The 17190-nt window shown below is 38.7% G+C and overlaps 1 protein-coding gene across 1 annotated transcript; it reads left to right on the forward strand.

Moving 5' to 3' along the window:
- The first annotated feature begins 1828 nt into the window (after positions 1-1828).
- Positions 1829-17172, forward strand: LOC139740490 (BBSome complex member BBS2-like). Its single transcript, XM_071651085.1, has 17 exons — positions 1829-1973; positions 2406-2627; positions 2884-3009; positions 3394-3534; positions 4069-4173; positions 6332-6418; positions 6720-6855; positions 7720-7859; positions 8597-8719; positions 9356-9453; positions 11026-11133; positions 11638-11764; positions 13075-13203; positions 13924-14061; positions 14846-14958; positions 15480-15628; positions 16213-17172. The coding sequence occupies exons 1-17, from the start codon at positions 1857-1859 to the stop codon at positions 16311-16313; spliced, it is 2160 nt and encodes a 719-aa protein (XP_071507186.1). The 5' UTR covers positions 1829-1856; the 3' UTR covers positions 16314-17172.
- Positions 17173-17190: the final 18 nt, after the last annotated feature.

Below are 17190 nucleotides of genomic sequence, written 5' to 3' on the forward strand. Positions count from 1 at the left end.
TACTTGGTATGCCTTGGGTTGTGTTTTCTAGAAATTCTCATAACGGAGCACTTCATTGCATTGAATTTCATTCCCCGTGTGTTTGCCCATGTGACTAAATTGTCAAGATCTTCTTGCAAGGATTTTTCATCTGAAAGGTTAGATATTGTACAATAGACTATGCAGTCATCTGCAAACAATCTTACTGTGCTGTTGACTGCATCTGGGAGGTGGTTGATGTAGTGTACAAGATGAACAAGTGGGGACCGAGCACAGTGCCTTGTGGTATATATACCGCTTAGTACTGGTTTCCAGTCAGATGTTTTACCGTTGACGACTGTCCTTTGGTGACGGCATGTCAGGAAGGATTTTATCCAGGCAAGGTTCTTGTTGCGGAAACCGTACATGTGAAGCTTCTGTAGTAGCTTCTGATGTTGAACGATGTCAAAAGCTTTACTGAAGTCAAGGACAGCAATGTCCTTGTTGTAGTTTGAGGCGAGATCATGGATAGTAGCTACAGTACCAGTTGGTTTTCACATGATCTACTCGGTCTGAAGGCATGCTGGTAATCAGTGATGATTGAGTTAGTGGAAAGGCGCTTCATCAGTTGGCTGTGTAGTATATGTTCCATCAGTTTACAGCATACACTGGTTAGGGATATAGGACGGTAATTAGCTGGTTTGTTCTTGTCACCCCTCTTGTAAATAGCAGCAATGTTGGCTTTATGCCAATCTTCAGGTAGTTGTCCTTGGTCGTAGAATTGTTTGAATATAAACTTGTATATTATAAAATTGTTCGGCTGCAAGTTTCAGGATATGATTTGGAATATTATCCGGGCCTGCTGCCTTTGAGACATCTAATTTATTCAACATCTTTATAATGCCACTGATGGTGATATCAAACTCAGGCATCTCTGGTACACTACTTGGTGGAAGGTTGGGTACCTGGTTATTGTCCTTAGTGAAGACACTTTGGAATTGTTCGGCCAGTATGTCCGGCCAGTATGTCCGCAGGTATTGTCCCCAAACAACTCATTATCCCGACAAATCCCATTAGCCAGACAAGTTTCTTGGTAGAATCCTGATGATAACATTGTAAGCAAATTCCAAATGATGCAAGAGGAATATTGAACCCTTCTGAGATCTATGTTTAAACTTCAAGATTTTTTGATAAAAGATGTTCATCCTTCTCCCTTGTATAGTGATATTGAGTCAACATGACCATCAAAGTACTGACAGTGTACAATTCAGTATTTACATGTACTCCTAGCTTTTATTTTTAGTAACACATGTCATGTCCTTTCTTTTTAACTATGTTAGAAATAATTCAGTGTGGTGATAGGGATGACTGTTCCTTAAGATGTACTTAGCAAGACATTTCTGTATTTCTGTTCTATTCATATCTTCAAAGACTTTTTTTAAAGAACATATAAAATCAATGACAATCATGTACACAAAATCTTGTATCAGTGACCATCAGTAAAGAACTCTCATTCCCTATTGACATAATTTTGATTAATTTAAAATCAGCGAGTCATGAGGTAGTGAATAATCATTTCCGTAATTGTGGCCATTCTGCAAGTTTGATATAAGCCCTACAGTTATTTTTACTTCATTCCAAAAGTGCACTTTGTCATTACATGTATTTGGTTTGGTAGACTTGTTTCGTCTTTTACTTTGGAATTGATTTTACTATTCATCTTCTTTAATTGCTAATCATATTCTGTGAATGCTATTCTCTAAAATTGCTTTCCTTTTACAATTAAATGTTTGTGGTGATAAGCAGTTGAGGAATTGTCCCTATAATGAAGTATCAATCAAAATTGAAATCTCCTTACAGAGTATTTTACTGTAGTTCCAGGAGATTGCTGGAGCAAGATGTTGGTGCCAATATTCACCCTCAAACTCAACCACAAGATCAATCCTCGGATGGTCACCATTGGCAAATATGATGGCAAGCACCCCAATCTCACAGCTGCTACAACAGCAGGAAAGGTAGGTGTCTTGATATCAAATCAAGATTTTGTTCTGTCTCTGGTGCATAATGTCTTCAAATTTGGAGCGATACATAGAAAAAGTGAAATATGCATATCTACACAAGATTTTCCTTCATCAGATCTCTGCACAATACTGTATTATTTCTTCATATTACTTGTAGGAATTTATGTGTCTCATAGTTCCATGCTAGCCAATCACTCAGAGTATTCAAATTTGTATTTCACAATGATATTCCAGAGATGATCATGTCCTTTTTCTGCTATATTTAAGGAATGGTGACTTGCAGCTAACTGCATTGGTGGAGAAAGCCACCTGAAAATGTGTCAAATTATGTCCTTGTGAAGTTCATACCTTTCAGTTCTATGTGGCTAGAAAAGAGTGTCCTGTGGTTGACGAAAAATAAACATAAGCTGTCTGTGCATCTTTCAGGTGTTTGTGCATAATCCCCACACTCGCACTGCCCGTGGAGGCAGAGCCAGCGAGATCGCAGTTGACTCTGACATCAGTCTCCTCAGCATCAACCAGAAAGTTAGTGGAGTCTGCGCAGGGTCCCTGGATACCATGGGGGTCAACGACCTGCTGATGGTGGGAACGCAGACCAACCTCCTGGCCTACGATGTGCAGAACAACACTGATGTGTTCTACAAGGATGTAAGAATCCTGTCAAATTATATTCTCTGCTAGTCATCTATTATAGATCTTTGTCCATAACTGTTGCAGTAATGCCGCTCCAAGAATATAATATTCATAGGGAAATATACTGCCATGCTGTAGAATTTAGTGCAAGTATTGATGCCAACGAAGTCACTGGTAATCAAATGGCAGTTTGTCAATGCTTGTTAAGTAGCATGTCTACAAAGAATGCTTTTCATATCCCTTTTATAATTTTTTTTTCTCTTTCTCAAAGGCACCTGATGGAGTAAATGCCATTGTCATTGGAACACTAGGAAACATTGATACACCCCTTGCCATTATCGGAGGCAACTGTGCCTTGTCTGGATTTGACATCGAGGGCAATGACCTCTTCTGGACAGTGAGTTGTTGTTGTTGTTGTTGTTTTGTTGTTGTTTTGTTGTTGTTGCTGCTGCTGTTGTTGTTGTTTGGGGAATGTGTGTTTGTTTGCTTTTTTAAACCTCACAATGTACTTTCATTTTCACAACTGCAAAGATATCAACATGTAGTACTTATCCTGTCATGGCAAGTTTGTGGATAAAAAAAAAAAAAGTGATTGGACAGAATGGTACATGGATTAATTAAGTGGAAAGAAGAGTTGACAATCTGCCAATTTAATGGACAGATCTAGATATATGACCCTGTTAAAACATTTTAGATAGCATTCTTCAGGGTAGATGTGTTCCTCGCAGAGATCAGCAAAGATACTTCAAGATGTGACATTTCCTGTGCTTTTATTCTGCAGGTGACTGGAGACAATGTGTGCTCTCTGGCTCTTTGTGACTATCTTGGAAACGGCAAACAGCAGCTCGTTGTGGGCTCAGAGGACTATGACATCAGGGTCTTCCAAGAAGATGAGATTATTGCTGAAATGACAGAAACAGAGGTAATGGGATATTTTCAGTGTATTTCTCTATCAATAAAGATTGGTCATGAAGTATATTTCTGTTGCTGTATTCATTGTAGAATATGATATGCACTTGTACCATCATCAATACGACAAAAATTATTAAAAGTCAACTTTGCAAATCTGCCAATGTTTGCTACCTTGTTATTTAGATAATGAATATAAACTATTTGGGTTTCAACAGGAAATTGAGTTGTAGACCAATAGTTTTTATGACAAAAAAAAATGAAAACTAGATTGTGGCTGTGATAGATAGCTAAAGGAGTATTCAATGCCAATATAAAATTGATGTGTTTGGGAGTTAGTTAATAAGTCAACCAATCCTGCTCACTTTGAAGTGCATCTCAAACAGATTGTCTTTGCAATCACACTTTCATGTATGTTTTGCTACCAGTGCATCTTGGTATAAATGCAAAGGAACAATTCCTGTTTATTCAAGATAAATACCGATAGAAATATCAAGGTTATGAAATTGTCTTTGCATGGCTATTTTCTCTCCTTGTTGGTGTTCAGGCTATCACAGCTCTCTGTCCAATGACTGATGCTCGGTTTGGCTATGCCCTAGCAAATGGCACTGTTGGCGTGTATGAGAGAAATGCCAGATACTGGAGAATCAAGGTATGATTTGAATCATAACCAGTCATGAATTATTCTGTCCAAGTGAGCTTTTATTCTACAGGTCAATGTCAGTGTGATAGAATACAACTAGAAAAGCGCTCAAAGAGCGCAAACCTCAGCTCAGCTCATTTAGACCTATTCACACATGCTGAAAATCACCCTATTTTCCAGTGATAAAGAAGCTTTGTTTACTTGTACCTCATCAGCTTCCTGCATGCTGCGCCTCGAGAATGCGCTCAGTGCGCATCCGTGTATGCACACCTCAAATGCGTGCAGCGTGAACTCCCTTGTTTGTTGGTCCAATGATAATATTTAAAAAAAAATCATGGAAATTCCTGGATGTAGATGGAGGATCACTACCCAAATTTAATCATCTGTTCCTTGTGTCATTATTGAATTTTCCTGTATGTTTCATCCAAATCTATTCACAACTTTTTGAATTATTGTGCAAACAGACAGACAAACAAACCAATGCTGACGAAAACGTAACCTCTTTGGCAGAGGTAATAATTCAACATCTAGTGACCTTATATTGTCCATATCATTAATTGTAATAACATTTGGAAATGAGCATCAACTTGTAATGACTGAAAAGGGAGGGATTAAAATCAGTCTGATATGAAGGAATTTTTGATTAGTGTTTAGTGTTGGTAAATTTTGTAGCCATCTGCCACTGAGATACCACTAATTCACTCCCAATCGTTTTGGCAGTCCTCTGTCAATCTCACTCATTTTCTGTATGTCTCTCTCATTCTTTCTTACCTATGTCCTTTGCACATGGGATGATTCAATTTTTTGTCGAGCCCACCGGAGGTGAGGGAACACTAAGGGATCACCTGCGGCATCTGTCCGTCCGTCCGTCCGTCCGTCCGTCGTCTGTCCGTAACACTACAAAAACTTCAATAACTCTTTACTCTGGACTTCAATTGCAATCAAACTTCGAGGGAAGAGGGGTCATACAAAGTTTCACATTTCATTATAGATGAAGGTCACCTCAAGGTCAAAGCTCACAGGCAGGGGTCAATGAACTTTAGGGCCCAATGTTAAGTTTTTATGGCGCGTTTCTATTATGGGTCATAACTTTTGATCCATAACTCCATTTGTGACCAAACTTGGATGGTAGATGTCCCTTGGGGAATGGATGGTCAATACAAGGTGAATGGTCACAAGCATGGTTCAACGAACTTTTAGAGCCCAATGTTAAAGGGAAGATAAACCCCAAGAGCAATGTGGATTGAGTGAAAGCAGCGACATTAGTAGAACACATCAGTGAAAGTTTGAAGAAAATCGGACAATCGATGCAAAAGTTATGAATTATTAAAGTTTTGGTGTTGGAACCGCTGGATGAGGAGACTACTAGAGGTTATGACGTATGAGTGGACAACAATACCGAGAAAATATAAAGAAAATTCTGCAAAAATCCATTTTTCATGAAAATTACAAAGTCCATCAACTTGATATTGACATATGTTAAGGGTAGCAATTATTCCCCCTGCTTTCTGAAAGCGATTGGTCCATTGCTGTTTCATAATTCTAGAAAAGTAAATTTTTGTTGAATTTCCTTTATATTTTCCTCATCCAGCGGTTCCAACACCAAAACTTTAAAAATTCATAACTTTTGCATAGATTGTCCGATTTTCTTCAAACTTTCACTGATGTGTTCTACTAATGTTGCTGCTTTCACTCAATCCACATTGCTCTTTGGGTTTACCTTCCCTTTAAGTTTTTATGGCGCGTTTCTATTATGGGTCATAACTTTTGATCCATAGGTCCGTTTGTGACCAAACTTGAATGGTAGATGTCCCTTGGGGAGTGGATGGTCACCACAAGGTCAAAGGTCACAGGCAGGGATCAACAAACTTTAAGGGCCCAATGTTGAGTTTTTATGGCACGTTTCTTTTTTGCCATAAATTTTTAACCTTATATCTCTTTTTATCTGTCAGATCTCTTTTTTTATCTGTTATATCCCATTCGCGTACAATTTCTTGTACGCGAATGGGCGAGACACATTATGGCACTTGCCTTGTTTTTCCATTGTAAGGTTTTTACAACTGTCACAGTGTGTTCACGTGATAGACGACAATGCTAATTATGGATATAGTAAAAAGACACTTCATGTACTGTGAGAGTGTGACCTGTGATTTTATCTTGTGTCTAGTCCAAGAACCAGGCAGTCACCATAGACAGCTTTGACCTCGATGGGGATGGAGTGGCTGAACTCATCACAGGATGGAGCAATGGAAAGGTGAGGCAAAAGAAAGAAAGAAAAGAAAGGCAAAACATGTCAAATATGTGAATTAACTTTATTGTAGTTTTGCCAATGATGTAGATCATGCCATTCCACTCAGTTGCACAAGATAATAAATAGTAGGGTTATGCGGTAACTGATTCAAGTTTATCACTCAAATTATTTGTATGTCAGACTTATTCTAAGATGCCTCTGCATGCCAATTACACACTATATCAACTCATCTTCCTTGTGACTGTAGTTGCATTAGAAATGTGAACTGTTTCTCAGTGGTCCTTTGCATGTCAATGATCTGCAGATTGATGCGAGAAGTGATCGGACTGGTGAGGTGGTCTTCAGAGACAACCTCTCCTCTGCCGTGGCAGGCATCGTCCAGGGAGACTACCGGATGGATGGCAACATGGCTCTCATCTGCTGCTCTAATGAGGGAGAAGGTATTGAGCATTAACTTCCTTTGGTGGCAATGTAGATAAAAATACATGTATGGCATTTGTGATTAAAATGTCTTTTGGCATGTTGTGTGAGTTATGACAGTATGTCAAAGAGCCTTTATCTACACACAGGGTGATGTCTGCTCTTAGGCTATTATACAATTGTGAAATATATCACTTTCTCTCTGGGATGCAAGATATTTAGGGTAGAATAAACCTATGGTTTTTCATTGTTTTTACTTTAAAGTGACCTTTAAAGAAGAAATCATGCCAACTCATTGTTGCTTTGCAGACTCTCCCTTGACTCTAAATTATGAAGGTATACCATGGAATTTTCCAGATGGAATCAGAGCTGTCTATTTAGATTCCTCTGAGGAAAAGTTATTCTCTCTGAAAACCCATTTCTTGTAAACATTTCTTGTAAACATTTCAATCAATGTGTGACCTGCTCTGATGGGAATTAATCTGCTAGTAAGGGGTCTCTGTAGACAGGTCCTCCCTAAAGATCAGGTGACCACTATAACAGGTTTTATTTGACATTACGTGTATGCAATGTATAGTATCATGCATTTTTATATCTGCCCCTTAAATCTGCCATTGAATGACTTGTCAAAACTTCATTTATTGTACACAAGTAAGATGCACTTAGAGTAGAATGTACAGTCTGATGGGGATCAGTTTTCCATAATGCTTGTGAAAATGTGAGGATACAATGTACATTTTGAGTAAAGTTTGTGTTGTCATTGGTGCGCAGCTTTGTGTATAATAACATTCAGTTTGCCAGCCATTGGTGCATAGCTTTGTGTGTAATAACATTCAGTTTGCCAGCCAAACACAGGCCCATTGTAACTGTATTTTCTTCTTCAGTGCGTGGATATCTGCCAGCCAACCAAGAACAGAAAGGCAACCTAATGGACAACAATGTGGAGCAGGACACCATCCGAGACCTCAGCCAACGCAAGCAGAACCTGATACTGGAACTCAAGAACTACGAGGAGAATGCCAAGGTGAGTTAATAGTGAAGCAGGTTTTTAAATATCAGCATTAAGCAGTCTTTAGGATGTCAAAACCATCTCACCCTCTCACCATTTGCCATTATTGCTATCCCTTTGTTCTTTGGGTTCTCTTTCGTAGCATCACCTGTGTACATGACCATGTATGTTTTCTTGTGTGAAATAGTTTGTTTTTGTTGTAGTTAAGTAAGTCGATAGTCGATAAAACTGTTTATTTATTTTTTGTGTATTCAATGAGGCCCCAATATGAAGCTCGGCTTACTAGTGATCCTCCTGTATGGTACATAGATTTTTTTCCTTTTATATCTCCGTTCTCTGTCACAATGATTTTCTTACCTTTCATGTGCAAAATCAGCCATGACTGATGGTGAACCATATGTACAGTATATTCCCAAAAGTGATCACAGGTGATTACATGTACCATGCAGAAACAATAGAATGAAATGAAATGAAATTTGAATATTGACAAGGGCCACTGATTACTGCGCAGCAGTGGTCAGATTTTCCAGCTTGATGTGGGTGATCATTCAGATGGTTATGCAACGTCAACAGTGCTTGAAAGTTGCAGAGAGGGATAGCAAATTAAACTGTCATTGAATAAGGATGACATATTGATGTTTTTTGTGAGCATGATATCTAAAAATGCCATTTCCTATTTTGGCAGACAAATTATGCTAATCGTTTTTATTTGTTCCTTTGTCCTTATGTGTGCATTTGTTTGTTTTGATCAGGCTGGGAAAGACGACAGGCCATCTGGTCTGGGAGACCTGGACAAGGCCCAGATGGGCATCATTCCGGCCAACACCCAGCTACAGACCACCCTCACGGTCAGCCCTGGTTCAGAGAAGAGTTCGGTGCGTGGAAAATCCCCTTCATAGGAGTCAACATTCCATTAGCTCTGTTGATAAGGGTATTGCTTGTTACTCAGTAAGAATGAGGAATGTTGGCAGATTGTGTCAAGCAAACCTGTGATAGCAATCACCAGTCAACAGTGAGTACCTTCGCATAGTGGCTGCTAAACTTCTCCGAGTACAAAACTACATCCTGTAAAGCAGCCAGCATGTCTATAGTGGCCACCTGTCTTTAGTGACCACTCATTTTACCGTAAGGCAGCTGTTAAAGACAGGTTTGATTGTGAAGTGGGAGTAACAGATTTAGATTTCAGTTCACCCATCAGAAAGGGTAGCTGTGCCAATTAGTTTGAAATCACTGGTGTTAATTACTGAACTCTGTTAAAAGCCATACAATGCAGTAATAGATATATAAACATAAAGTCACAATAATATGCAATAACTCTCATAGTATTCACTTACTGATCCAAGGAACTTGCTCTGACATTGTAGGTAAAGAAGTCAAGTTTAAACATTCATTCTGCAAACAATATCAAACATGTAATTCATTGTATTTCCAGCAATAGGAAGTGAATGATCATGTTTAGACATTCAGTAGTCAATTAATGTTTTGTTCTTTTGATTCTGGTCATGTATCAGCCTCATGTGGAGCTGGTAGTAAACACGAGCAATGACACAATTCTCAAGTCGGTGCTCATCTTTGCTGAAGGCATCTTTGAAGGGGAGAGCCATGTCATGTGAGTAAAAGTGGAGTCACATAACTCATGTGCAGACACAAGTTGCCTAGACCCTTTTAAACAGAGAAAAGTACACATAGGATGATAGCATTCATGCAACATAATTTCTTTGTATTAGGAAGATTATACGCCAGTGCTATTAGTATGCATTACTTGACCCCATCATTGTTTTCCATGCCAAAAGAAAAAATTCTGAAGAGGTGTACAATGAATTTGTCGATGTAAAGATATTCAATGGTGAAATCAATCTACGCTGTTCAAGTCAGTGTTGGGTTTCATGTGAATCATCACCTTGTATAATTTTTTGTTACATAGGCCTATTGTTCACAGTGGAATATTTTCAGTGCATACTAGAAGCATATGTGACCAGCTACAACAAAAGGATCCTAAAGTGGCTTGCGGGTGAGCCAAGAAAATAGAGATTGAAGTCAGATCATCAAAATCTGTCAAAACTTTAGATTTCTGTTTTTGACATAATTTTGTCGTCTAATGTATCTTCTATCATCTGCCAAAATTTTGAAGCCAAATGATCAAAGGAAAGGCAAGAAAATAGCATTTTTCTGGGCCATGATTTTCCAACTTTCAACGGAAGCAGAAACGTGTCCAAAGATTCAGATTTAGCGCCGCAGCTAGACTCCGCCCCTAGCAATGAGGGAGTGATCTCATCGGTCAATGCGTGGTATCCTAGTTACTGATTGGTCATACGTAGACCACTGGTGCTAAGTAAAGCTTGAATTAGCATTGCGGAAGTTGCTAGGAGCGTTCCTTCTATTGTCAAATGGTGAATACTGTCTTGCTTCCCCTTGATCATGATAGCGTCTGAAGGAAAACTTTGAAGGCGGTTTTCTCGAAACGCTGATTTCGTAAACCACTTGACATGTGCTAATAAAATCATCGATATCTCCCCAACCAATTTTTCTGAGTCATGTTATATATGACGTTAAAGTGGAAGAGTAAGGGAATAATGTCATGTCATTTTCAGAAAATTGTCCCCCCCCCCCCCCCCCCCGACTTTCGGATCCATTTGTTGCAGCGGGTCACATATGCACTACACAGCCATCAGTCTAACCAAAAACATTTTCAGTACCACCATCTCAAAAGACATCAAATAAAAGACAAAAAGCAACAGACCAATTGTAATCCTTTAACATAATTCTTTTAAGTTACATGCCATATAATGGCAGTCACAACACAGTATTTATAAGTTCATGTCCTTATACAGGGCCTTGAAAGAAATAGAGGAAAAAGAATTTAGTGGCATTTCATTCTCAAAGCAAATGAGAAACCATACAGTTGTAATTTTACTGATGTGACATCAGAGCCGCATGACTGAGTAGAACTACATGGAGGTGGCCCGGAGGACTCCACAGCATATGTTTGTTTGTTTGTTTGTTTGTTTGTTTTGGGGTGTTTTTTTTTACTTCAAAGACCAAACTCACTGACATTTCCTTGATGTTACTTATTTGATTGTGAGGTTCATATTTGTTCACTTTGCCATTGTTAAAAAGGTTTACTTTTGTCGGGGTTTAACAAACTTTTTTTTTTCATGGAGGAGTTTTTTTTCTCCTGCAGACATCCAAACACTGCCAACCTGTCAAACGCGCTGAGAGTGCCTATAGTCCCACCCAAAGACATTCCTGTTGATCTACACATCAAGGCCTTTGTGGGCTCCAAAGCAAGGTATGTGTGTGCATGTGTGTAATGAATTCAAAATTAGAGATTGGTTATGACATCAGCCTATTTCCAGAAATAGAAAACTAATGTAAATTGAAGAGAAATCACTTTCAAGAAAACAACTATAAGAAAATAGAAGAAAAAAAAACCCAACCTACTGGTATTCTGTTTGGGCTGTGCAGAATTTTTTATGGTTACGTAAAGTAATTGCTCTGCATGTCATTATGTGAACAAATTGTGTTTCATTTCATCTTTGCCAAACATATCACCAAACCCTGACATGTGAATATGCAAACAAACAAGGAAACTGACAATTTGAAAAAAAAATGATACGTAGCAGCTTGAAATTTATTTTAGGAAAGGCAAGATTTTTTATGCAGTAAGACAATTTTACTGCTGGGAAATGTGAAAAGAATGAGATTCCTTGCTTTTTGCACACTAACACATCTGTCTTTTTATCTACCACATTAAAATGTGACACTGTATGGTTTGTATTTTTCCCCCACCCAGTTCCCAGTTCCATGTCTTTGAGGTGACTCGACAGCTGCCTAGGTTCTCCATGTACATTGCCTGCACCAATGACGTCCCGGAGCCCAAGAGTAGTGTGGTCTTTACAGTCAATGAAAGGATACAGAGGGTTAGTCTTGTCTCATGCCAGTTGTGCAGTCATCATACATTTTGTGTAGTTTGATCACATATGGGAATAGAATTTCCTCAATGCACATTCTCTGCACCATCAAGTACCATCACTGATATTAAGACTGACAAGCAAGAATATCGACACTATGAAAATAATCATAATAGATGAATTTAAAAAAAAATGTAAAGAATATCCAAAATGATTGGTTGTGTCTTATTCTTGTCTTTTGTGTGCAATGAATGGCTGTAAAATGTTACACCATTGAACCACTGAGATTGCAAATTGTGTTGAAGTTTGCTTTGATAGGAGTCGCATCAATGGACTATTGAACGTCGTTATACAATGGGTGATTTCAAGTTCGGTGCTAGTGCTAGTGCTAGCCCCCGAATAACAGCGTTAAATCGAGCTCCAACAATGACGGTCAGATTAACGAGGCGATACCGATCAAAATTATCGATCACCAGCACTAAGTGTTGGAATCACAGCACCGCGAACTCCGCAGGAATTGCGCGACGATAAAAGTGATTGCACGTGATTACAGTCAAATATTAAAAGATATAGCCAAAATTGCATAGTTTTAGAGACTTTAAATAGTGAGGAAGACAGATTAAAATGCCAAAAATTTCATCCACTCCCTGAAATACAACTATCTTAATTTTGCTCCCAGGCTCAGATTTATAAAGCCATGTTGAGAGTGTTCGTGTACATTACGGGGACGACCACTGCATTAGCATAGACTTTGCATGCAAAACGTGCGTCTATCATGGACGTGATTATGAGTCTCGCACGGCAACGCTAACACCAGCACCGAACTTGAAATGACGGAAATGTTAATCCCTAGGGGCTAGTGTTAGTCAATGGCAAAAAAGTACGTAAATCGCCAACACAATCGGCGGAGCTCGGTTCAGCAGACGACATCCAACACCGAGCCCAGCACCAGCAACCGGAAATACGTCATAATTTTGAGGTCAACTCCCAACACCGACATGATTTCAAGTTCGGTTTTATCGCCGGTGCTAGTGCTGAGATAGCACTAGCACTAGCTAGCACCGAACTTGAAATCACCGAATGTATGTTAAAGCAATGTATCGTGTGGGGAGTTTGTGTCATAAAACCTCACCTTTGACTTCAGTGGACTGTGGTTACACAATTACCTCTTTCCCCAGTGAAACTGTTGAAGTATTTTTCAAATGTATTCTTTACATTCAGTTACATACAAAATAAATTTTGATACTGCATGGAAAAAAAAAGACCTTCTGTAGATTTGTCATGTTTGACACTGGTCATTTTGTCATGGCTTGGTGTAGGTCATCCTGTGGGTCAACCAGAACTTCCTGCTAGATGAGGACATCCAGGCGGAGACACCAATGAACCTTGGATTCATGTCCCTCAGGGGATCTGGCCCCGTCTTCATTCAGATGCAAGCCAATGGGCAGGTCAGTACCAGAAACTGACAACAGCATATCGCAACAAAATCTAGTATCCCATAACAGCATTTAGGGCCTGAATCGCTCTAAACTGTAAACAGACAAAGTGGCCCTGAAGTGGTCTAAAGTTATGCCCCTCTGGAGGGTAGGTTCAGGAGTGCTACACAAGTTCTCCAACTCATGTATAAAATGTCACCAATGTTTAGACCGCCCCCAAAGTGGTATGCTGCAACCGATGGGTAGATTTACACGCTGTGCCTTTTTTTCTAGGTTACCATGAGTTACACCTTTCTCAGCCACTTTGTATGTCGTGATGGGCAGTTATTCTGTGTGTGAACAAATTCAAAGGGCAAAAGTAGAATCCCTCCAGGAGCACTCCTGTACGTGACTTTGTATATAAATGGGGTATATGACCTTTAAACTCGTATTTAAGCAGTGTATAGGAATTGACTTGTAATAATTAATAATGTATCATTGTTTTCTTCATTTCTAAAAGGCAAGATATGCAAATTGTCTAATCATACTTGGAGAAAAATGACATCCAGTGAATAAATGTTTGCTTAAATTTGGCTATGCAAGTACAGTATATTTACATTCATTTGTGTAATGTTGCAAGCTGTTGGGTTTTCTTGAATGTGTCTTTCATTTGCTTAGTACAGTGTGAAAATACAAAGTGTCATGTCACACTAGTTATCTACATGCTGTCTCTACTTGGTGTGAAACGTTCAGGTGACAATCCGAACAGACGACATGGATCTTGCTGGCGACATCATCCAGGCTTTGGCCGCCTTCCTGGGCATCGACGACCTCCAAGTGGTGGCCGATTTCCCCATGCACATGGAGGATCTTAAGAACCTGCTGGTCAAGGTATCTGCCCCCAAACATGACAGTCAACTCCAACAACTGTATCTCATTTTATAAATATGACTGTTTTCAGGTCCTTCTTTGTATTTGCTCTGAGTTGTTTGGATGTCTTTGTAGGCAGTATAATTTGTGAAAGAAAAATATGTGATACAGATCCTGAGTGTTCCTTTCATTTTCTTTGAAATAAATGTAAAGTTACAAAATGCATCACATTGTATTGCATATTGCAATGTTTTTAGAAGGAGCGTTCGTCTCAGTACAAAATGATATAGAGCCCGTGTTGTTATGCTTCCAGATCTGGAAATGAACCTCAAAATCTTTGTATTGTAATGCTATTGCTATGCTATTACTTTACAACAGTTTTAAGTACAGATTCTTAGGAAAAATTCTGCTTCTCTTCAAAATATCTTGGTGTCGTTCTTTGTGGTGCTTTGAATGTAAACTAGATTTGGAAATGAACCTCAAACTCTTTGTATTGTAATGCTATTGCTATGCTATTACTTTACCGAACAGTTTTAAATACAGTTTGAAATACAGATTAAATACAGATACAAATAACTTGGTGTCTTTTTCTCAGATACTTTGAATATAGACTAAACAGGTAAATATACATTGAATGTTTCTTAAGTAACTTTCCTAACATACATCTCTTAATTTGATTATGGCATCCCAAAATGTTATGCCCACACAACTCCAGTCCTTTCAAAAATTCTCCACACAACATTCTACGGAAAAGGGAATTTTCTTAATCGTACAATATTATGCATTTTCTAACTTCCTGCTGCAGGTTGATGAGTTTCATGCTGTGAGACAAAAGCTGACAGCCGAGATGGCTGACCACTCCAATCTGATCAGGAGTCTGGTGGTCAGGGCTGAAGATGCACGCCTCATGTCGGACATGTGAGTGGACCAGGGCTCCTTCTGTTTCAAGGAGTGTGAAGTTTTGGCAAAAAATCTCAAACCTCTGCACAATTATTTCACAGATTTCAAAACGTCAGCATCAAAGTAGGTAGACTTCATTCTTACAAACAGGTTACCTACAGCATTTTATGTTCCTGACACTGTTAATGCATACTTACATACATGTAGAAAATGATGTCACCATGCAATTATGTAATACATTTATAATACCATAATAGTCTATACTATACCTTTACTCAAGATTAACTATTTCTTAGCTTCTCAACAAATAAATGGATGTCTGGTTTATATCAAAAACTATGTCAGCAAAGAGCAGAGAAAAAAATTTGACATTGCTCTGACCTGTTGACTACCTGGGTACCAAAATGTAATTGAAGAAAATAAAAGTAAAATAGCTGTAGTGGAAAGCTGCAGCATCAATACACTGTACATAGAATACATTTTCGTTGAAGGATGGCACTTCAACATCATCGTTTGGATTGTTCTCCATCCCATGATAGGAGAAACATGCGTCGAGGCTACATGGAGCTGTTTGACCTAAACCGTGACCTGATCAACGGCTACAAGATCCGCTGCACCAACCACCAAGAGCTCCTCAACTGCCTGAAGATTGTCAACCAGACCATCCAAAAAGCAGGGCAGCTCAGAGGTACAGTTTTAATGTTCAAGTATTCTCAGCAAACCCACAATACTGTAAAACGAGGAATGTTCACGTGCATTTTAATTTCGTGAATCCGTGCATTTCGTGAGAGCCAAGATTCGCGAAATTGAAATGCATGTGAGAGTTCTCTTCTACACTATACACGTTGAATGTTAGAGGCAACTCGTGAAAATTTCATGCTGCGGAAAAGGCTGTTGGTTCCAATTTGCAAAAATATTTTGTTTTACAGTAATGTGATCCATGGTCAGTTGAAAATGCTGCTTTTGAATTGCATGCACAAATTTATCTGGAAATCTGAAGGCTCTTTACCATAAATGCAGTCTTGTCACTACCTAAAAGGAGGCTAAAGTTTTAGCAAAGAATGTTAGTGAAAGAATCAACATTTGCAATGATGTCATTCTCAGGTGCTGATATGTTGCTATTTTGCAAATGCGCTTTTATGTATGATACATAGTCATTCTGAGTAATAATAGCATTTTATAGTGATTGCAATATGTCAGGAAATCAAATGTGCCAAAGAAGAGTTGGCGTAAACCTTCATGGTGATTTTTGTGTCTGTATTCTATCTACAGTGGGAAGATTCAAGACACAGGTGGTGTCTTCGTGTCGACAGGCAATCAAAGAGAACAACATCAGCGCATTGTTTAAGATCATCAAAACTGGAACATCATGATGAGAGGCTGATCAGTGGAAAAGCACAGAACAGTTGTTTCCATTATGATCATGAATAGACTATCATTCAGAGCATCAAGAGAAGTTGAATATTGGCTACCGTTCTTTGTGTGTCTCTTTGCATGTGCAGAACATCAATCCATGTTTGATTAAACACTATCAGGCAATATTTCACCATAAACTTTTTTTTTAAAATTCAATATTATGTATGCTGCTTTTTTCTCCAATATCTTCTTGCTGTAGACAGTCACTTTACCATAATTTCAAAGTCCCAAAAAATGTAGGATGGTGAAGAAGAGAGAAAAAAAAGTTTGGTTGGTATTTTTTTCCATTGCTGGAGAACTAGAGAACAATGAATGATTTACAACCAAGCATTATTTTTCTCTTGCCCTTTCCCTTTCTCTTGGTTTGAGTGTTTGTGTGTGTCTATAATGGGAAATAGGAGTTCAAATAGATTGTCTCAAAACTTAGTCCAAGTACAAAATACACTGGTGACCAAGAGTCTAAATGAAGCTGGTTCTTGATTTCATCAATTATTTCTATTCAGTTTCATGTTCGGGGAGAAAAAGAAGCTGCTGAAGGAGTTGTGCTTCTCTAAAACCTCAAATGTTTACTTTGTATAGAGAGGACTCTCATTTGATATCATGAATCTTTTCCTCTGCTTGTGGCATTGGTGTCGTTAAAGAAAAATCTACATATTAAAGTCTACCTTTAAAAAAGTGTAGAAAAGCACTGACTTGATCACAGGGTATGTCATTGAATCATGTATGGAAACAATTTGGAGGCCTAATATATGTCTTGAGCTACAGTATGTGTCTTTGACTGGTGCCGCTAATGAGGCACATGTATGACATATCAAACTGGACCTCTGTGTTCAC

Source organism: Diadema antillarum, unplaced genomic scaffold (assembly GCF_040938485.1).
Source record: "Diadema antillarum isolate AM-2024a unplaced genomic scaffold, OU_Dant_1.0 seq00000855_RagTag, whole genome shotgun sequence".
Lineage (NCBI taxonomy): Eukaryota > Metazoa > Echinodermata > Echinoidea > Diadematoida > Diadematidae > Diadema > Diadema antillarum.

Coding starts and splice junctions, on each gene's coding strand:
- LOC139740490 (XM_071651085.1), top strand. CDS start 1,857: ATGTTGGTGCCAATATTCACCCTCAAACTCAACCACAAGATCAATCCT. Junction 8,720..9,355: donor CTGGTTCAGAGAAGAGTTCG/GTGCGTGGAAAA, acceptor GTCATGTATCAG/CCTCATGTGGAGCTGGTAGT. Junction 15,629..16,212: donor AAAAGCAGGGCAGCTCAGAG/GTACAGTTTTAA, acceptor TTCTATCTACAG/TGGGAAGATTCAAGACACAG.